At 38.7% G+C, this 22,555-nt stretch overlaps 2 protein-coding genes and 2 non-coding genes across 4 annotated transcripts; all 4 read left to right on the top strand.

Moving 5' to 3' along the window:
* Positions 1-1,110: 1,110 nt before the first annotated feature.
* LOC133419119 (FERM domain-containing protein 6-like) lies at positions 1,111-9,709 on the top strand. Its single transcript, XM_061708133.1, has 12 exons — positions 1,111-1,676; positions 1,949-2,039; positions 2,189-2,268; positions 2,338-2,396; positions 2,491-2,713; positions 3,451-3,606; positions 5,479-5,544; positions 5,701-5,769; positions 5,852-6,038; positions 6,843-7,010; positions 9,138-9,377; positions 9,466-9,709. The coding sequence occupies exons 1-11, from the start codon at positions 1,458-1,460 to the stop codon at positions 9,272-9,274; spliced, it is 1,455 nt and encodes a 484-aa protein (XP_061564117.1). The 5' UTR covers positions 1,111-1,457; the 3' UTR covers positions 9,275-9,377; positions 9,466-9,709.
* A 605-nt stretch (positions 9,710-10,314) lies between these two features.
* On the top strand, positions 10,315-10,386 carry trnaq-cug (transfer RNA glutamine (anticodon CUG)). Its single transcript has one exon. It is a non-coding gene; the product is annotated as a tRNA-Gln (tRNA).
* Positions 10,387-11,061: 675 nt separating this feature from the next.
* On the top strand, positions 11,062-11,144 carry trnal-cag (transfer RNA leucine (anticodon CAG)). Its single transcript has one exon. It is a non-coding gene; the product is annotated as a tRNA-Leu (tRNA).
* A 470-nt stretch (positions 11,145-11,614) lies between these two features.
* ghdc (GH3 domain containing) lies at positions 11,615-21,665 on the top strand. The gene is made up of 11 exons (XM_061707916.1): positions 11,615-11,874; positions 12,623-12,913; positions 13,757-13,953; positions 14,031-14,225; positions 15,301-15,420; positions 16,432-16,729; positions 18,019-18,208; positions 19,289-19,360; positions 19,457-19,590; positions 20,573-20,661; positions 20,772-21,665. Exons 1-11 carry the CDS (start codon positions 11,790-11,792, stop codon positions 20,991-20,993), a joined length of 1,893 nt encoding a protein of 630 aa, XP_061563900.1. The 5' UTR covers positions 11,615-11,789; the 3' UTR covers positions 20,994-21,665.
* The last annotated feature ends 890 nt before the right edge of the window (positions 21,666-22,555 follow it).

Raw genomic sequence — 22,555 nt, forward strand, 5'->3', positions numbered from 1 at the left:
GGAAAGGACATTGAGGTGGTGGACTTACGAATACCCGGGTGAAAAAGGACGGAGCAGACTCTTCCTGCTAAGGTCTTTTGGAGGGCAGGGACCTCTGCTAAAGACCTTTTATCACTGCGCTGGCCTCGGCCATCTTTTATGGAGTGGTAACCTCTTTTGCAGACGGGAAAAGACTGGATAAGCTGATCAGGAAGGCCAGCGCAGTTGATGGGACGCCCCCTGGACTCAGGACACCATCCTCCTATCATCCTTGCTGGAGAACGACTCCCACCGTCTGCATGACGCAGAGCAGATCCTTCAGCTACAGACACTCACATCAAGTGTCTTTTGTCGTTCCTGGGGTCAGACTTTACAATCAGAGTTGCTCCAAGTGAACCAATGGAACCATTGATCACTACTAGACCCTTTAGTTCTGATTATTTAATGGTGCAATGCAAAACTACCCATAGTTCAATAGCTAGCTTGTATCAAGTATTTGTATTTTTGGTAGATATCTTTGCTGCTGTAACATGGATATTTCCCCCATTGTGGGACGGATAAAGGTTTATCTTATCTTTATCTTATGTTATTATACATCCTCCACATCAGTTGTATATATGTATAGAAAATAAAACCCAATTAAAAAGGAAGAAACTGATATTGTAAACAGATAAATAAATTATCAGGATCGTTCTACTGCAGGTGGAAGGATATCATGAATTGCTGTAATTCTTAGATTTGGTTATGTTTTCGCAGCTTGATTATATAACTTGTTCCAAACATACTATACAGGACTGTCTCAGAAAATTAGAATATTGTGATAAAGTTCTTTATTTTCTGTAATGCAATTTAAAAAAAACAAAAATGTCATACATTCTGGATTCATTACAAATCAACTGAAATATTGCAAGCCTTTTATTATTTTAATATTCCTGATTATGGTTTACAGTTTAAGATTAAGATTCCCAGAATATTCTAATTTTTTGAGATAGGATATTTGAGTTTTCTTAAGCCGTAAGCCATGATCAGCAACATTAAAATAATAAAAGGCTTGCAATATTTCAGTTGATTTGTAATGAATCCAAAATGTATGACATTTTTGTTTTTGTAATTCCATTGCAGAAAATCACAATATTCAAATTTTCTGAGACAGTCCTGTATATATTTTTTATTTTTAAAAACAAAAAACTCTTTATGCCTTGGTTAAAGTTAAAAAACAGATGCAAGTGTTACCTGTTCTGAGACTGCTGTTGAGGACAACTTTTCTGGTGAGGCCTATTGTTTACAGGATTTGGATTTAAATAGATAAAATAATGCCTTTCCTTTTTGATGATTGGGACAAGGACTGTCGTTCAGTTTGGCCTTCAGAGTAGTGGAGCTGTTTTGATTTCTTTTTTTTTTTTTTAAATCAAATCTGTGTGTCTCTTCTGGTTTATTTGTAATATCCTTTGACACAAGAATCTACATTCTAGGTAAACATGCCAAACATTCCCCCTTCACACACGCTGTCTGCACATCATGTAGCGTCAGGCCGAGGCCAGGAGGCAGGCTTGCTTTTGGTGGGAGGACAGAAGGAGGATATAAAAGCATTTGTGGGGCTGAGACTAACGGAAGCTTGTGTGACGATGAGGACGAAGTGGACACGTCAAGTGTGCGTCCTTCTACCCAACAAGCAGCGCCTGGACTGTCGTGTCAGGGTGAGTTTATTGATATAATGTTGTAAAGATCACAAAAAAGTGATACATACAGTGCTTAATATAGTAAGAAATGATACGGTATTTGAACAACAAAGCATAAATGATGCTTAGTGTAGAGAAGAGAGAACCATACCTGTGCAGGGAGGAGCTTTGGAGCAAACAACTATCTGATACTTGTTATGCAAAGAAGTGATGATCAGCAAATAGTTTTAGTTCAAAGTCAACGCTGCAGTCACAGAGGGAGGTTGAGTTTTCTGATGTGTGGTTTTCAGGTGAAAGCCAGAGGTCAGGAGGTGTTAGGCATCGTGCTGAGGCGGCTCAGTGTCAGCGATCTCCAAGTGTTTGGTCTGGCTGTTCTCAGAGGTCAGTCGCTGTCTGTGTGGGAGCGCAGGAGGAAATGTTTTTACTTAATTCACTGTGGAATGCTGTGATTAAAGCAGGTCATGAGGTCACGTCTGAAAACAGTGACAGAAAGTCTTTTTCTGAGCACCTCTTTTTTTTTTTTTTTTAAGAAAATGAATATCTTTTTCTGGATTTGGACCGAAAGCTGAACAAGTACTTTGGCAAAAAATGGAGCAGGGACTCTTTAACGGTTAGTTGTTACTTTTGGACAATTCTGTTTCTTTATTATGTTGATTTCTAATTTATACTTTACTTCCAGGTCCCGTTCACCTTATTTTTGAGGGTGCGATTTTTTGTGGAAAGTGGGCTGCTAATATTGTAGGTTTATTTTTTCTTCCCCCCATTATTCTGAAAATGGTGGAGACATTTGGGGGGCGAGGTCATTTGAAGCTCTTGGTTGTGTTTTTTTCAGGAGCAGTAAAATGCAGCAGCTCTACTACGCTGAGCTGAGGCAGAAGGTGCTGCGCTCACAGAGCCAACACCAGGAAGCTCTGTTCTTCCAGCTGGCCGCTTCTGCGCTCCAGGCCGAGGTGGGAGATCTGCTGCAGAGAGAGGAGGATGGAGGTGGAGGAGAGACGAAAGAGGAGAGGATGCTTACACATTACTTTCTTCCTGAAGATTACTTCCCTTCTTGGGTAAAAAAAAAAAAAATACATACAGGACTGTCTCAGAAAATTAGAATATTGTAATCAAGTTCTTTATTTTCTGTAATGCAATTAAAAAAACAAAAATGTCCTACATTCTGGATTCATTACAAATCAACTGAATTTTGCAAGAATTTTATTATTTTAATATTGCTGATTATGGCTTACAGTTTAAGATTAAGATTCCCAGAATATTCTAATTTTTTGAGATAGGATATTTGAGTTTTTTTAAGCTGTAAACCATGATCAGCAATATTAAAATAATAAAAGGCTTGCAATATTTCAGTTAATTTGTAATGAATCCAGAATGTATGACATTTCTGCATTACAGAAAATTATGGACTTTATCACAATATTCTAATTTTCTGAGACAGTCCTGTATATGCCCCTCCAAACACAATCATTATGATGAATAATACAAATAAATCACATAAAACACCACAATACTTTAGAAATTGGGATGTTGTGGAAACAAGAGTTGAACAAAAACCATGGCGATGTTGGAGAAATCACAACTTTTTAGATCACAATATCGGGAGAGAAAAGCAAACCCAGTGTCACAAGCAGATTTGAGAAAACACAATGAAAACAGTTCCTTATTTCTGACAGGACGGTGATTAAAACAGTGATTTTGTGGGGTTTCCTATGTGCTTGTTTTTGATTTTGCCTGTTTTGCATGTAATCTTTACAACAAGACTAATATTAGACTTATGGTTGTTTTGAGTCAGCTCATAAAGCGCAGAGGGAGAGACTACCTTCTCAAACACTGTCCAGTTCTCCATGGCGAGCTGAGAGGGGCGTCACGCAGCCGAGCCATCCTGCAGTTTATCAGACAGGCCAGCGGCCTGGAGGACGGAGCAACGACCTTCTACAGGATGAGACAGGTCTGACCTGTCTGACTTGTTCTTCATGCACTTATGGATTTTATTTTAACATCTTCTGTTGCTGTCGTTTCACGTTTACGTAACTACTTCTAGGAAGAGTTATCTGCCTTTTGGGCCATAAACATCGATTAAAACCGCTTAGCAATCCTGTCCTGTCCTAGAATCTAGAGCATTTTTGTTTCTTGAATTATGTATTTACTTTCTAGAGTCTAGAAAAAAGTTTAAAATGTTGAGAATGTTCAGCAATGTTGAACATGTGAACATTAAATCAACTTTCCAGCCGTCTAATTGGTCAGTGGTCAACATTAGATCAACTTTCCAGCCGTCTAATTGGTCAGTGGTCAACAGTAAATCAACTTTCCAGCCGTCTCATTGGTCAATGGTCAACATTAAATCAACTTTCCAGCCGGCCGATCCGAAGGCGCCTGCCAGGTGAAATGGGGGAAGAACAAAAGGAGGGAGAAAGACAAAGGGGGGGGGGGAGAGAGAAAGAAGAAAAAAGCGCGGCTTTTCCAAGCACATCCTTCTGATATCACTGTTCACTGTCTTTCCATAATTTTGAAAATACAGGTCGGGATTCGAACCCGTGCATCTACTATGAAAGGCTGTGGATTTTAAAAAACACGAGACCCCACAGGCTGAAAATGACGTCTCCTTATAGACAACTTGTCCATCCAGGGCGCTGAGAATACTTTTTATGCAACTGTTAAATGGAATTGAATCAACAGATTAAATGGATCTAAATGAAACCAAATAGCCTATTTTATCAATTGCTGATAACATATAATTAAAGAGCTTTGTGTTTAGTTACCTTTTCATGTGCCAAGTTGATTGAATGAAATAAACACAATGAAGCAATGTCACATAAGAAGGTGGTGGTATAGGGCCAACATAGTAAGTATGGTAATGTAGGGATATATAGTGTTATTAGATTCATCCATTAGCCTACAATAATGTCTACATTTAATTTATTGACAATATCATTAAAGGTGTTACATTTGCACATAAGCAAAAGACCAACAAGCACATTTGTAGAAGGTTTTTTAATTTTTCAGAAGTTGCACACAATCATGCAGAGTAATGTAAATAAACCGCAAAACAAAAGCAACATTGATAGCATGAAATATTAAAAACAAACCATGTAAGACACAATGGCATCTAAAGAGCATAATAGGGACAATACAAAAACAATACAAAAAAGAAAAATAACAAAAAGAACCCATACTCTATCTAGTATATAACACTAACCCACAATGACAACTTGTAACCCCTTTATTTTAGCCAATTCCAAACGAAAATCCCACCATGTAGCCTACCTGTGCTCTTTAACCAGCATGAGATAATATAATTTTTCTGAAGAATTTAACACGCTTTCTCTCTGGGTTTATTTCGGGGTACAACGCGCGTCAACTTTTCAGCCATCTCATTGGTCAATGGTCAACATTAAATCAACTTTCCAGCCGTCTCATTGGTCAATGGTCAACATTAATTAACTTTCCAGCGTTCAGGTCGCAGTCTCCCCTGGAGGCGTGGGTTCGAATCCCACTTCCGACAAACAACATTTTTATTTAGAGATAGATGCATATGAAAAACAAGAATGAGCTTTCAGTCGAGAAATATCTCTAAAATGGCTTTTACTTTTAACTCAATGAAGCGGTCACAGGTAATCTACTCGTGTTATTTATTTCCTTTTCCTATTTTCTTTTTTAAACCTTTTTAAGCGGTTGCCAGCCTGTGACTGTATTTTAGTACCAGGCCGCAGCCTGGAGGATGGAGCAATGACCTTCTACAGGATGAGACAGGTCTGACTTGTTCTTCATGCACTTATGGATTTTATTTTAACTTCTTCTGTTGCTGTCGTTCAATGCGCAGGAGAAGAAGGAGCTGAAAAGTTTCATTCTTCTCGGTGTGGCAGTTACAGGAGTCCAGATTTATCAGGTGTTACAATTTAACCACAAGTTTTACATGAAAATACCTTTGCATGTACAAATCAGTCAGTGAAAGGATGGATTTGAAGATGCATATAAATGTTTTGTACTTCTGAATTTCTCTGGTTTGCTTGAATTAACTGGTGTGAGTTTTTTTTTTCCAAAGGAGGTAGAAGGGAAGCGAAGTGCCCTTTTTGATTGCTCGTGGACAGATATTGACCGCTTTACGTTCCAGGTTGGTTCCCTAAGGCCACACACTTGTCTGCTTACACATACAAATCTCACTTTTTATTCACTTATTCCCTCTCGCTCTCCAGGGCCGGAGGTTTGAAATCGCTGCCGTGGGCTCTCTGTGCCTCTCCAGACTGGTGTACTACACTCATTCTGCCTTCCACTCTAAACACGTCCTGAAACACTTGTGTGACAACCATCGCTTTCACATACACACCAGAGACGCAGTCAGCTATTTACAGCAGCTGGAAGACACGCAGGGTCAGCAAGCTTGACTTCATGCCTGTCAGCAGTGGCGTCAATTCAGTGGAAGCAAAGTTATGGCAAGGTTACGAGTCACAGAACTTAACTAGAGTATCAATCAACACGTCCAGCAAATACTCATCACAGAAGTCTGCTATGTAGCTTATCTGTGTGGTCAAGAAAATTGGAACTTTTTCAAATGCAGTCTCGCTCACTGCAAAAACTCAAAATCTTACCAGGAATATTTGTCTTATTTCTAGTTAAAATGTCTCATTTTTAGTCAAAAAATCTCATAACACTTAAAACAAGAGTCATTACCAGAAAAATAACTTGTTATTTGACCATTTTCACCTGTTTCAAGTAAATTTTCACTTGAAATAAGTAGAAAATCTGCCAGTGGGACAAGATTTATCTTCTCATTACAAGCAAAACAATCTTGTTCCATTGGCAGATTTTTCTACTTATTTTAAGTGAAAATCTACTTGAAACAGGTGAAAATGGTTGTTTTTGAGTCTTGTCTTAAATGTAATGAGATTTTTTTTAAAAAGAGACTAAAAATTAGACATTTTAACTAGAAATAAGACAAATATTCTTGTTAAGATTTTGAATTTTTGCAGTGTATAATAACTAGTGAAATCGATCATGTTGTTCTTATTTGCATTTGTAGTTATTCCATAAATGTATTTAAAAAACAAACATTTACATTTAACCCTTGAAGCAAAGGTGTGGTGGCTGCCATACCTTGCCATACCCAATTGACGCCCCTGCCTGTCAGTTAATAAAATCACCCTCCAAACATCCGGTTTTAAAACTCTTTGAACTATGTTTCCTCAGCCTCTCACTCCTACAAAGAGGCGTACATCTGTGATCCCAAACGCTTAAAACAGAAACTACGCTGCCACGACCTCACGTCCTCCATGTCTGACTGCAGCGGTGCAGCAGAAGCAGTGATGCCTTGGACCATAGAGGAGGAGGAGGAGGAGGATGAAGGTTCTCCATCAGGTCAAAACTGGTCCTCTAATTAAGGTTTAATTGAGTCATAATGACTTCACCGTAACATGTTTTATACGGTAATCAAGGAAATTAACATTTAACTGGTTATTAATTTCCACAATTCAGTTTTAAGTATTTTATCCTTAGTAGAAAACTTTTTGCACACCAGATATGCAGAAAGGTGCGCCGGAGGAGAAAAGCTGCAGCCAATTTAAAAAGAAAACTCCCGCACACGTTCTTCTCACCAGACTAGTGTTTTATTGGGCCAACGTTTCGGTCATCGACCTTTCTCAAGGCATCAAACAGATCAGAACCAAAGCTTGTCTATTATAGGCTGGTAGGCCGATGTGGTCCAATCAGGCGCCGCCACACCTACACCTGAGCACTTTCAAACAAGGTCACATACTGAATACGTTTTTGTGGACCTGAAAAAGTCAGTCTTCCACGGAGGGGTGGGAACCTGGACTTGCCGCTAAAACGTCGAGAGCTCTTCTGGATTTTTACTTTACAAACACTGGCACCTAAAGGATTGAACGATGAACTGCCTTTGAGTGTTATGTTATGATTTGGTTTTATCATGTGTAGTTTCCTCCCTCACACTTCCCAACAATAATGAGAGCCAGTTTCTATATGTATAATTTGTGTAATGTGTGTGTATGTATATATATATATATATATATATATATATATATATATATATATATATATATATATATATATATATATATATATTATTCACCTTTTTTAATCTTTAAACAATTTGTGAGTTGAATTTGACCAGTTCTCCTTTCCCTTCCTTTCTCTAGGAATTTGGTCGATTAGGAGACTTGGCCTGACTCCTATTTATTCTGAGATGTTCTTTTCATAATAATTTTTGATGTACTCTGTTTTTACAGGACATTCATCCTCCCTACTTGTTATACTGTATTGATCAGAACACTTTGATGGGATTTTTGCTGTGTGACTCTCTTCCCTCATTGCAAATATTTTAAATTGATTGACACTTTACAGGTATAATCATCCTCCCTTTTTAATGATTATACCTTTGGATTCGATTGATGTATTTCATGCATGCACATTGTGGGTGTTGTGTTCTTTTTTTCTTTTTTTCCCTGTGTTTTGGTGATACATACTGACTGTACTTCGGTATGTGACCTTGTTTGAAGGTGCTCAGGTGTAGGTGTGGCGGCGCCTGATTGGACCACATAGGCCTACCAGCCTATGTTATGTTATGAATCTTTATTTCGGCTTGTACAGAACAAGATGAAAAGGAAAGAAAAAAAAAAACATTTCTTTTGCCGAAAAGGTGTAGGCTGAAGCCGTAGCTTATAGTGCCTACCCTTTTTTCTTATGATCAGCAAAAATATGAGACATTAGCTTTTACTCAGTGGAAACAAACAATACATAAAGAAGAAAAAAATAAGTAAGATAAAATATAAAATTGACTTTTCACATCCTAGAATGTTTTTGATAGTATACTGTATAATTATAGTGTTTTATATTTATTTACAGTATTTTCTTTAAACATTTCCTTAAACTTGAAGATAGAACTACACATTTTTAGGTTGTTATTACAACTATTCCAAATTTCTCTAGCCTTAACTGATGTACATCTCTTTTTAATATTAGTTCTTGCTGTCGTCGTCTTAAACATGAGTTTCCCCCTCAGGTCATAGTGGGTTTCTTTTATTTGGAACAAATCCTGAATGCAGTTTGGTAGCAGTTTCTGCTGGGCTTTAAAGGCAAATAAAACAGTTTTCTGCTCTACTATATCATGGAATTTTAAAGTATTATATTTAATAAAGAGATTATTTGTTGGTTTATAATAGTCAGATCTATTAATTATCCTTAAAACTATTTTCTGTAATAGAAAAATAGGGTTTGTATTTGTTTTATAGGTGTTACCCCATATCTCCACACAATAAGTCATGTATGGAACTATGAGTGAGTTATACAGCAAAAACTGTGCTCTTTGACAGAAAAAATAATTGGTTCTGATCTGTTTGATGCCTTGAGAAAGGTCGATGACCGAAACGTTGGCCCAATAAAACACTAGTCTGGTGAGAAGAACGTGGGAGTTTTCTTTTCAAGTATTTTATCCTTAAAAATAAAGCTGTTCCTCTACACTGTCGGCAGAAGCCAAGCTGTGGTTGGACGAATCAGAGGAAGCTTTTGTTGACGACCCAGCCGAGGTGTCCTGGTTGTCAGAGCTGCTTTATGGCGCGTCTGTGGATGGACCTTTGTTGTTATCCACATCTCCCTGGGCAGGTTAGTCCCAGGATCACCATCTGAGAAAAACTTTGAATGATTGAATAAATGCATCATATGACCGAACATCTTGTTTCTCAATCAGCGTTGACCATGGAAATGAGACAGGTTAGTAAAACACAGGTCTACTTTTCTGAGAATGTCCAGACTTCAAAGTCCTTCATCAGAGGCAATTATATTTCTCTCTGGTCTTCAGGTTCTGTGGGAGAGAACTGGTGAAGAGGCGTCTGTGGACTAATTTACAGCCAGTGATACGAGGACCTCATGAAGACTAGTTCTGCGGCTGAAGACTAGGAGACAATTATAAGTGTTTGTCTTACTGACATTTAAAGAGAACTACTAATAAACATCAAAATAATGAAAATGTTAAATGTACAATCCATGTGGTGCACTCTGTATGATGTGTATACAACTACACAAAATGTTTCAGTCTTCAATTTTTAAGGGGGGCTGTTTTGAAAACATTTAAACTCATCTGTGGTAACCTAAAGTTAATTTGAGCACAGTGCACGCTGCCAGGCATTAATAAATGAACGAAAACAGCAACATGATGGGTCTTAATGACTTTGGGGTTTTTAAATCCAGACTGAAAACCTGGTTATTTAGACTGGCTTTTAATACATAGTATTGATGTGATGTATTCTTTATTTAATTTTAATGGTTTTATTATGTTGTTTTTAAATTGTTTTGTTTTAATGTGGATTTTAATGGAAAGCACTTTGGTCACCCTGTGTGTTGTAAAGGGCTTTAGAAATAAAGATTGATTGATTGATTGATTGATTAATATTTTTCATTTCATTTCATTTATTCCATTCATGGTATATATTCTAATAATGTTGTACAAAATTCCATGAAGTACACATTATCACCATTAGGCAATATTGGGTCACCACATACACACACAGCTGTCATCATGATGCTTCAGAAAATACTACATTTGGTATTTTGATGATGGTGTGAATGTGAAAGCCATAACATGTGAATCATATCATTTCATATTCAACGAGGTGTGGAAGGTTAACGTGGTGTTTCCAAACACGTGCACGGTTCTATGGTGTAATGGTTAGCACTCTGGACTCTGAATCCAGCGATCCGAGTTCAAATCTCGGTAGGACCTAATATGTTGCTTTTTTTTATTTTAAAATATTAGTTTCACGTTTAAGTAACTACTTTTAGGAAGAGTCATCTGCCTTTTTGGAGCGCTACGTATCCATAAACAGAAATCCTGTCCGCTACATTTATGTATTGAATTATGTATTTACTTTCTAGAGTCAAGAAAGTAAATACAGACGAAAACCCCAGAGTGTAACCGAGTAACCTACAAAATGGAAAACTCCTGCGTAAACTCGGTATGTTGTGGTTTATGACTCGTGCTTGTGAGGAGACCTGTAACATATAATTTTTCCGAAGAATTTAACACGCTTTCAGGGTCTCTCTGGGTTTATTTGGGGGTACAACGCGCGTCACCGTCGCCATTTCCACTTTGTATTTCAACCCTGATTAGTCAAATGTTCACGGGGGCATTCTTAATGGTAGACAATGTTGATGCATTTTGATGAATCGCATTTCGATTGGTGAGAATGTTCAGGAATGTTGATGGGGAAGAATGTCTAATTGGTCAATGGTCAACATTAAATCAACTTTCCAGCCATCTAATTGGTCAATGCACAACATTAATCAACTTTCCAGCTGGCCGATCCGAAATACAGACACATAACCTACAAAATGGAAAACTTGCATAAACGTGGTATGTTTACGTATATCACACGTGCTTGTGAGGACACGTCTCACCGTCAGGATGGCCGAGCGGTCTAAGGCGCTGCGTTCAGGTCGCAGTCTCCCCTGGAGGCGTGGGTTCGAATCCCACTTCTGACAAACATTTTTTTTTTAGATAGATTCATATGAAAAACAAGAATGAGCTTTCAGTCAAGAAATATCTCTAAAATGGCTTTTACCCTCCAAAACCTCTAATTTTACCTCATGGCATTGGCTCTGATGTTAACTCAATGAAGCGGTCACAGGTAATCTACTCGTGTTATTATTTCCTTTTCCTATTTTCTTTTTTTAAACCTTTTTAAGCGTTTGCCAGCCTGTGACTGTATTTTAGTATTACTGTGATTTTTCTTTCACTAATTAGTAACAGTCATTAGAGTATTCTCATTAAAAATAATTTACATTCATGTAATACAACATAATATAAGTTTTGGCTCGTATAATCAGCAACGTACCTTTATAAGACCACCTATTCACATCGACTGTTAACTTCTGCTCTTTGAAAAAAAAATATCGTTACCAGTTGCATATTTAGGTGCATTTGTGCTTTAATTATAAAGAAAACCCTGAATGCGTCATCTTAGTGAACCATTCAGAGAGGATTGCGATCACAACACGGAAGCAGCGCATGGACACCAAACTGACAGCCTTTAATCCGTTACATACACGCTACACATAATAATGCCGTTTACTCCACGGTGATAAAACTGATACAACAGGAACTGTAGATAACTTTGTTTATTTTAGATGGCTTTTTCAAGTTTTCTCGTTTTTGTGCCAATTGCTTTTGCAGTTTTATCTGTTGCTTTCGCCATAAACGGAGAATTTCCGGGTAAGCGTCTGGCCCGTGATGAAGACTGATATGTGAAATGATGTGACTCTTATAATTGTGTCATGTGAAAACAGCAGAGCCTCTTCCTAAAAGAGGCTTCCGAGGTAAATGGAACGCAGCAAAACTGCTGCGTTCCATTTACCTCGGAAGTCGGAACTGGGAACTGGGAATGACGTCACAGCCGAGTTATCAGCGTTCCAGTTACAAAGTAGGAAAACAAGTGTGTAGTTCGCATATACCACATGAAAAATGTAAATTACACTATAGCAGCATATATATGCCGGACAATACTTGTATACGACTGATTTAGTGTGACCAAAACTAGAATGAAGTGCTACGAATTTTTACAGAGCTCTCTTCTACTGTTTACAACCGGGGCAGCCATCTTGGAATGTGAACTCGGGGGTGGTGAAGACTCTCCTACTTTCCCAGTGGGAAATCCCACTTCGAAGGGCGTTCCAGTTGAAAAATCCAACTGGGAACTGGGAAATCCCCACTTCCGAGGACAAATGGAACGCGGCAGTCATTGTCTGTGGATAAACCCGTTAATGTGCACCAACAGCGCCCCTAGCGGCAGCGCCGCCGCATGCAGGTGTTGTGTAAAGCCTGAATTACGGTTCTGCGTTAAATCGACGCAGAGGCTACGCCGTAGGGTGCGCGTCGCCGCGTACCCTACGGCGTAGGTTCTGCGTTGGTGTGACGCGGAACTATAAATCCGCCTTAACCCGGTCTCTCCCTCTACTCCCAGCCATGCCGGCTCCTCTCCCCGCAGCCGCGGGGATCTGCTCTCTGGCCGGGATGGCGCTCCTGTGGAGAGACATCAGCAGCAAGATGAAGGGGGAAAACCGGACCGTAGGCAGCCTGTTGAGCCAGTATCTGGCGGTGAAGTTTGTGGGCTGGCTGGGTGGACGGCAGAGGAGGAAACTGGAGGCTGATACGCTCAAGGTGAAGCAGGTCCAGGAGGAGACGCTGCTGAAGCGGCTGCGGAAAAACGCAGACACGTGTTATGGAAGACAGTACGAATTCAGCTCTATTGAAGGTATGGCACGAAAGAAAAGAGATGTTATTGCTTACTTCTGGCCAATTACTCTTTTATGTGTGACAAAAGCAGCAGTGACACCTGTTGGCCGAGTGTGATGTAACGTTATGAAATGTAGTCAAAAGTCATTGGTTGCAAAACATTCAGCCACAGCAGGATATCAGGATTTACAGGACTGTCTCAGAAAATTAGAATATTGTGATTTTCTGTAATGCAATTACAAAAACAAAAATGTCATACATTCTGGATTCATTACAAATCAACTGAAATATTGCAAGCCTTTTATTACTTTAATATTGCTGATCATGGCTTACAGTTTAAGAAAACTCAAATATCCTCAAAAAATTAGAATATTCTGGGAATCTTAATCTTAAACTGTAAACCATAATCAGCAATATTAAGATAATAAAAGGCTTGCAATATTTCAGTTGATTTGTAATGAATCCAGAATGTATGACATTTTTGTTTTTTTAATTGCATTACAGAAAATAAAGAACTTTATCACAATATTCAAATTTTCTGAGACAGTCCTGTACATAGTATTCAGTATAAATATACCGATTCCTCTGAAGTATTTGCTGCATGTATTTAATTTGCATTACACCTGTATATTTGTTTGGTTGTTTTTTTGGGCTCTTATAAATTGTTAATGTAAGTTGAGCCTCAAATAATTATTACCATTTTATTATTATGTATAGCTGTCACTCAATCAATTATTTGGTCTTTTAAAGGTTTAAAATATTTCATCTCAACCTCCTGATGAAGCTTGGGGGATAAAAAGTCTGAAACAGAAATGTTTCTCGGGAACGTTAAACATTTCTGTTTGCGTCATTGGTTTCTCAGACGCAGAAGGCTTCCGGGCGCGTCACCCCATCACCACGTATGAGCACTATCGAGAATTCATCAAGCGCATCGCAGCCGGAGAAGAGAAGGTTATCATTGCTGAGAAGCCGGTGATTCTGGCCATGACCTCTGGGACGTCGGGACCCAGTGCCATGTTGCTCAGCACCAAGGACACCAACACGGAGTTCTTCTTGCAGGTGAGGATACGACTGGATGATGTCGGGATTTCCAGGTAGCGCCCCATATTCTAATGTCAAATGTGTCTTTCCGTCAGGGGGTGACTGTGTGTTTAGATGCCATGAGACGGGCATTCTCAGATACCGACAGCCTTCAGCGCACCACCAAGTTCTTCTACACGCCTACGTTTCGCCAGTCTGAGGCGGGGATTCCCATTGGGCCTAACTCTTCCACCCCGGCCTCATCCCGCCACATGCTCAACCTCTATACTACTCCAGCTCCTGCCTTTGAGGTGCAATCACTAATCCTGACAAGTGACCAATCTCTTTGAAGTTTGAAGTTTGAAGTTTGAATTTATTCACAATACCATAATAGTTATAATAATAAAATCGAATTAAGTGGGTAGAGTGAATGGGTCCCCCAAGGAAGCTAGGAAAGCTTATAGGTGGGGGCCCATAGTTCATATAAGGGTAGTGGTACAGTCAATGGTATAAGCAGTTACCATCTGTAAAGAGATGGTGATGGATAAATGCATACAAGGTACACAAAAAAACACTTAACATACAAACTTAACATTACATACACATACAATCACACACATACATCCCAGCAGTCCATGAAGAAGCATTTTATATTATATATAGGTTAGTAAAAGATTATTTTTTAGTTGTCTTTTAAACTTGGAGATAGAAGGCAACACCATCATCAATCCTATTCCAAATCTGCGGCCCCCTGCAAACAACACTCATACTGGCGCGCACATGTCGGCCACATTTCCCTAATATGACTGGTTTGATTCTTGTTCTGTATGTGTGCTGAGGACTGGAGATTGGCACAAGACTACTAAGTCTAGGGTTGAGCCTGTTGACGATTTGAAACACAAGACAAGCATTATGATAATTGTTTAGCTCAGCCAGTCTTAGAGACCCAAAGTGGTGAAATAGAGGGTGGGAGGGGGAATTTATCTCTGACCAAGACAGGGCCCGTATGACTTTCTTTTGCAAAGATACTAGTTTTTTAAGATGGCTCGTGAAGGTGTTGCACCATATCACATTACAGTAGTTGAGATGAGGTTCAAAGAGAGTTTAGTACAATGTAAGAAGGGCAGACAGACGAAGGAAGTGTCTGATCTTGTAGAACAAGCCAACATACTTGGACAGTTTGTTTACAAGATGGTCAATATGACATTTCAAATTGAGAGAGTCATCAATATGGACCCCCAGGAATTTAGTGGCATATACTCTTTTTATTTCCTGCCCATTTATTTTAAATAGGCAGTAACCAGTGTGGACAAACTTTTAGTTTGATTTGAATAAAATTAAATTTTCTTCATATAACTGTAATCCCAATGTATTCTGTCTCGTCAGGTTCCTAGTGAGAAGGACACCTTGTACCTGCACCTGCTGTTTGCCCTGAAGGATCCCAGTGTCGGAACACTGGAGTCCAACTTTGCTTCCACAGTTTTCTATGCGTTCACTGCCCTACAGGTACGTGGTTGCATGAGGAAAAAGTACGCTTTTGTGACATGATATGGTATGATTTATGTGAGAATAAGCATCCAATAGAAATCATTATGGAAAAGTTACTAAAATTGCAAATGCTAAATGCAACATCTAAAAGAAACTCAGAGCAGTAGTAGTCTGCTCTGGGTTCAGGGCTTTATTGTATAGAACCAATTCTGTACCATAATTCAAATTAAAATGGATTAACGAAAATTATTTTTCATTTTCGGAATAAAGTCGCATTTTTTGACTCATAAATGAAATGAATATGAACTTATCCAAACTGCATTTTCATTTTCTTCTTCACTATTGCTCATTCTGTGACTTAATGAAAACGATAAAGAAAAAAGGACATTGCTTCTTCGTTTCCATGCCCGTCCAGCAGAAAGCGTAACATAATTGAAATTGAGTTGAGTGACGCAGGAGAGTGACGTCAGTGATCGCCCCCCTTAGTCCCCAGTCTGACTGCTCTCATACGTGAGTCGTGACTCGTGCAGGTCTGAAGTAAAGTAGGACAGATATTTGCAGATTCTCCCCTCTGCGGCCACTAACTCCTAAATAAAGAGATGCAAACGCATGAACAAGCTACAAGGCCATTGTCTTCAAAAAGTGCACAAAAGGCTGTGTGACGCTAATTTAGGGACCGTCTACAAATTGCAGTCCCCATATAAATGGTGAAGAAGAAAATGAAAATGCAGTTTGGATAAGTTCATATTAATTTTATTTATGAGTCAAAAAATGCAGCTTTATTCCAAAAATGAAAAATCCTTTTTGCTAATCCATTTTAATTTGAATTATGGTACAGAATTGCTTCCATATTATTGCAGCATCCTTTATGCAGTCCATGCTGCTGTCTCAGCAGGACGTTTTGCATGCTGAAATCTTGAGTCAGTCTCGACCTTTCCCTGCCTGAAATAGAAAATGGTTATTTCATCTTGTTTCATAAATTATCAATTAGGAGACTAATTTCTTCCTGATATGCTCTCCATCCCATAGGAGCGCTGGCAGGAGCTGGTGGAAGACATTGAAAGAGGGGAAATCAGTGGTGCTCTGTCCTTGGATCCCAAAGTGAGAGCCGGGCTGGAAGCGCTAATGAAGCCAGACCCACGTAGGGCTGCTCAGCTCCGGCCTCTCTTCCAGGACGGCTTCAGCGGGATCGCCAAGCTCCTCTGGCCTGATCTCCACCTGGTGCTGGCCGTGGACTCGGGCTCCAATCAGATCTACGGTGAAATGTTAAGAGACAACTACTGCAAAGGCGTGCCCTTTTATTCACCTTTCTATGCTGCCACTGAAGGTGAGGACAAGTATGGAGCACATACCAGAGGTGTCAAAAGTATTCACATTCATTACTCAGGTAGAAATATAGATACTAGAGTTTAAAAATACTCCTGTAGAAGTTGAAGTATCAACTCAAGTTTTTTACTCAAGTAAAAGTATAAAAGTACTGGTTTCAAAACTACTTAAAGTATAAAAGTAAAAGTAATGTAAGGGAGAAAAAAGCCATTTAGGACAAAAGCCATTGAAAATGAATGCATCTTAGTATAATGCAAATATATTAAAGAACCATATATGTGTACTATTGAGCATTAACATGTGTTTCAGAGAGCAGCAGATATGATGACTAGTTGCCTATAAGTATTGTAATGGTGCAAAAAGTCAAACTTCAGAGGCATGTTATCATTTATCCTAACCTTTATTGGAATGTACATCCAAGTTTAGTTGCAGGAATCTGAGGGAACGGATGTAAGAACAAAACTGGACAAGAACATCTGAAACAACCACAACCAAATTCACTCTATCCAGATGGAGCAATTTAACTGGATAGTTTTTTTTAAAAGGCCGAAATGAAATAGAGTAACGAGACTGTTTTTAAAATGTAAGGAGTAAAAAGTACAGATAATTGTGTGAAAATGTAAGTAAAAAGTAAAAAGTAAAAGTAAAAAGTCGTCTGAAAAATAATTACTCCAGTGAAGTATAGATAACCAAAATTTCTACTTAAGTAAGGTAATGAAGTATTTGTACTTCGTTACTTTTGGAAATTTCCCCTCTGGGGGACTATTAAAGGATTTCTTATTCTTACTTGACACCTCTGCCACATACCCACCTCAGATAGACGAGCTGTTTCGTCTCTTTTATGTCCCACAATTGTCAGGCCAGAACCAATAACTGAATGGAACCACAGGGTTGGCCCAGTTACATCGGCCCGGGTCCTGGTCCTGAATGCCTCAATTATGTTCCCTTTATTGGTCCAAATTAAGATTAAATGTGCCAGGTCTAAACCCAAACTAGTAGCACACAAAATCAGGCTAAATCTGAGCCAGAGTTGGCTCACCAGAAGTAAGGCATAGCCAGAAGTTTGCCGACTCAATCATCCTGATTCAGCCGTCTACCAGGGACACGGTTTGGCTTCACAAATGGTTTGGCTTCCCTGTTGGGCCTCAGCGGATGACTGACGCCGTAACAATTCAATTATCCTCCGCTGAAGCCCAAAAGGGAAGCAAATGCCAGAGAAAGTGTTGTTATGATGTACGAGCCCCACGTCAGGTTAGTATCTGCTCTCATGTTGCATGTGTGCCCCTGCAGGTCTGATAGGGGTGAACCTGTGGCCTCAGGAAGCAAGCAGACGTTACCTACTATGTCCGCGCTCGATGTTTTGCGAGTTCCTGCCAGAGAACAGCCTCGAGGAGGAGTCGCCACAAACGCTGCTGATGGGGGAGGTGAAGGAGGGAGACAGCTACGAACTGGTTGTCACAAACGCCTCAGGACTTTTCAGGTAGGATTTCATTTACAGGCAACACGGAGAGCTTTCGGGAGTGTCGACTGTTTTTGAGTCGGTTTAAATGCTTCTTTTATTGTATATGATTACAGTGGTCAGAGAGCTGTTCAGACTGATGTAGTTGGTGATTTGAAATAAAGTAAAACAGTCAATGATAGGGCTGGGGATCGATTCAAATGTCAAGAATCGATTCGATTCCGAATCTTAAGATTTAGAATCGATTATCAAGATTTGATTCGATTCCGATATTGATTTGGGTTAGTGTTATTAAAACAGTTTTTTGAGCTGTTGCATGAATTATATGACTGTAGTTACCGTATGCAAAATATTACTACTAGTATTATATTGAGATTAAACAGCAAGTATTGGCAGCTAATGATGCTGTAAGGACCAATCAGCTCCCAGAATGCTGATAGAACTGCAAACAGAAACATAATGTGGGTCAGAATTATCAAACAGATCCAGGGAGGAAACAGAGACTGATGAAATCGGTTTTATTTTTTCCCACATTCCGTTTTTATTTGTTCCATTTTCGGTCTATTTTGGTTTTTAATTTTTGAGCACTTGGTTTTTAGCATTTTTTGCAAATGTAACCCCAAGACAGTATATAAAGTAATGAAATATAGACAATTTATGCAATTATAACCTAACACTTTAATGTTTTCATACCTTTAAACATATTTAAAGGCAAAAACATGGCACCAGTTATTCTCGTGTCCAACAAAACATTCCTTTTTTGGGGATAAACAAAAAAATAACAGAAAGTTGTAATGTAATGATGAAAAAAAAATACATACATAAATAAATAAAAAAAAAATACAAATAAATAAAAAAAAAAATCGATCTTTAGACATATGAATCGATTTTTAGGAATTAATATGAGAATCGATTTAGAATTGGGAAATCGATTTTTTTCAACACAGGCCTAGTCAATGAAAACTTATGTAGATAAATTGTGCTTCATAATTGCTTCTTGCCGTAATTAGTGTTTATGGTGTGGTTTCACTTGACTGTACTTGTTTTATATGTAACTAATGAACATGTGACATGTTTGACACTGATATTTTACTGTTACAGATTTCGAATTGGAGACATTGTGAAGGTTGTTGGGTTCCATAACCAGTGTCCTATCGTGGAGTTCCAGTACAGGTACTTTCAGAAATCAGTACGTGAGCTTGCTTCTGCGCTACGCCTTGTACTTGACACTGTATGTAAATTATTATCCTTGCCTGTGTGTGTGTTCAGGCGGGGTCAGATGCTGAATGTTCGAGGGGAGAAATTGTCTGAGGCATTGTTCCTTGGTGCGTTGAGGAAAGCTGTCGCTCAATGGCCTGGAGCTCAGCTGATCGACTACTCCTGTGCCGAGAGCGGCATCTTGGGTAAAATGTCTCACTTTTTTTTTATAAATAACTTTTATTTATAAGATTTTTCAATATTTTTTAAGACAAACAACCCTACATATATTCCACCCTCCCCAGTTCCCACATACAAAGAAGATAATAGCAGTAAAACATAATATGTAAACAAGAAAAAAAAATTAAAATAATAAAAAAAAAAAATAAAGTACACAAATAAAATAAAATTAGTAATAATAACAGCAATAATGATGATTAAATAAATAAATAAATAGATGAATAACACATGGACGGTTAAGGGTTACACATTAGTCCAAACATTTGTTAGTAGTACAATTGAGGGCTTCCACAAATCCGAGTAACACTGTAAACATGACAAAAATAATACTAAGCTACATCATAAAAAGACAGCGTAAGGACGAATTCTAAGAAAGGGGACCAGGCCTTTATAAACTTTTGGCGAGATTTGAATCTGTTGTATCTGAACTTCTCTAAAGATATAAAAGATATCACATCTTTGACCCATTCCGTGAATGTTGGGGGTTTATCAGATTTTCCAATTGCGGAGGATAAGTCTCCGGGCTATGAGAGAAGAAAATGCAATAAAATTGGCTTGAGGAGAGAGAGGTAACTGGTGCATCATCCTTAGGAACTCCAAATATAGCAGTCATAGGGTTGGGTTCAATAATTATATGACAAATGGTCGAGAAAGCATCGAAAATATTCTTCCAGAATGAAGTCAGAAACGTGCAACCCCAGAACATAATGTCCAACAGAGGCTCCAGGTGACATCTTATACAAGTAGGGTCAACATCAGGATACATTTTAGATAGTCTTTCTCTCGAGAAATGCAAACGATGAATTACTTTAAATGCAAACGATGAATTACTTTAAATGCAAACGAGAAATTACTTTAAATGAATGTCTCACTTTTTATCCCTCAGAATTTTCAGTCTGATACCTCAAACGGTCAGTATGAACTCTTGATTTTACTGTTGTGTCGTAGGAGATTCAATCGGTGGCTCAGACCCTCATTACCAGGTGTACATAGAGCTGAAAGGTGTAAGGAATCTTACAGAGGAGCAGCGATATAAGGTGAGACAAATCCTAATGTCATAAAATCCCAGCGTCTTCTTTATCTTTATCATGAAACCCTTCCATATTGTCTTTCCTTGTATGTTGCTCTTTCTTCGTCTCCCCTCCAGCTGGACGTTTGTCTCCAGCAGGACTCTGCTGTGTACAAGTCCTTCCGCATTAAAGGCAGCATTGGGCCTGTCCGGGTTCAGCTCGTGGCACAGGGAGCCTTCAAGGAGCTCCGTAAACAGATGATGGAGTACACGAACACATCGCCCAACACTTTCAAAATGCATCGAGTACTTCGCAGGAAAGAATATGCAGACTTCCTGTTGGGAAAAACAGTCTCCTGAAATGAGACGGGACTCGTGGATGGTGTGATGAGCGCTGACTGAGCGGTGACATATCCCCGGCTTTATTTACCGTTCATGACTGAACTCATGAACTGTGTCTTTGGGAGGTGTGAAACACCAAAAACACCAGTCATGCAGTCATCTCTGACGTTAGAAATATGCTCAGTGTTGCAATTATACAATTCTCATCCGGTGTCTTAACTTTATTGACAAAGCACATCCTTTCAAGGGTTGAATAAGAATTCAAATAATGCATTTGACTGTTTGTATTTTTCCAGCTATATTTACATGACTGTAGAAGACAGTTTTACCACAGTTTTTGTCACCGGCACCTTGCAGAACCTATGCAAGGTACAATGATGTCAAAATGAAGCCCTATGCAGTAAAAACTGTATCAGAGAACTGGTTTGAGTATGTATTTTTCAAACCACCATTTTATTATTTATTGCTATAAAGAATTTCTATATAATGTAAAGCATTTAAATTAGTTTAAATTTTCTGACATTCTGCATGAGATGATGCCATCTGGTGTTAATGAATGTTCCTGCAACAACACATTAATTTTCTTATAAATGGAACAAAATTTGGCAAGATTTATATCTAATAATAAACTGTGGCTTCAGTTCATAGAAAAGTGTCTTATTTAGAAATAAAGATTTGTTACTTTTGCAAGAGGAATAGTCTGTTTTCATTCAAAAGCTTAAGTCGAAATAAGCTACAAGCGACGTTAAAGATTTTTACAATATCAGTAGCTTGTGGTCCATTTAGGATGATGTGTTGTCTTTGTTTTCCCTTTAGTATCCTTTGCTAGATGATGGGCTATAAAGGCAATTTTAACTCAAGATATAATCTCTTAGTGCCTAAATTCAAATTTTTCCAGCTTGCTCATGATAATTCAAGAACTATTTGATTTCATATCCTCATCAATCATGCTCAATCACAGCATGATTGAGTGGCCTCCCAGTTTCCTCTCACTTCAAGACCATTCCAGAGCTGAGAGATGGTAAGACTGGTAAGACAAGGCTTTCTGTTGATTCACAGTGTAAACTTTGAATACCTTTTTACTTCTGCAGCCTGGGCAAGCGTTTTCCTTCAGTCACGTTCCCGTTGCTGCTGCTTTGAACCACTAGGAGGTGCTGGCCCAGCATTTAACACATGTACTTGTTAGTCCAGCTGTTAGGTCCAGGTCACAAGTTAACTCTGTGGCTTGTAGGGTCCGTGTATCTTTTGGTCATTGGATTTTTCCGTCATGAGTGGGAATCAAAAAACAAAAAACGATTGGTTTATTTGATTTTCCTTTTAAAACAAAAAACAAATATTGAATACACTGCATTTTTTCTTTTTCTGTGTTAATATGATTTAACAAAGATTCAAAATACGCTTTTATTTTCGTTTTCTATTTCATATAAGAAAAATGAAATCCCTAGTCAACAGGAAGGAAAAAACGAACCAAAAACAACCGTTTATTCATATTCGTGCACCGGAAGCTGGCATTTACAACCGAATGAACTTAGTTCTGGATATTTAACAGGCATTCCTGTGACAATTCTCTCCAGGGGAAG

This window comes from Cololabis saira, chromosome 19, assembly GCF_033807715.1.
Source record: "Cololabis saira isolate AMF1-May2022 chromosome 19, fColSai1.1, whole genome shotgun sequence".
Taxonomy (NCBI): domain Eukaryota; kingdom Metazoa; phylum Chordata; class Actinopteri; order Beloniformes; family Belonidae; genus Cololabis; species Cololabis saira.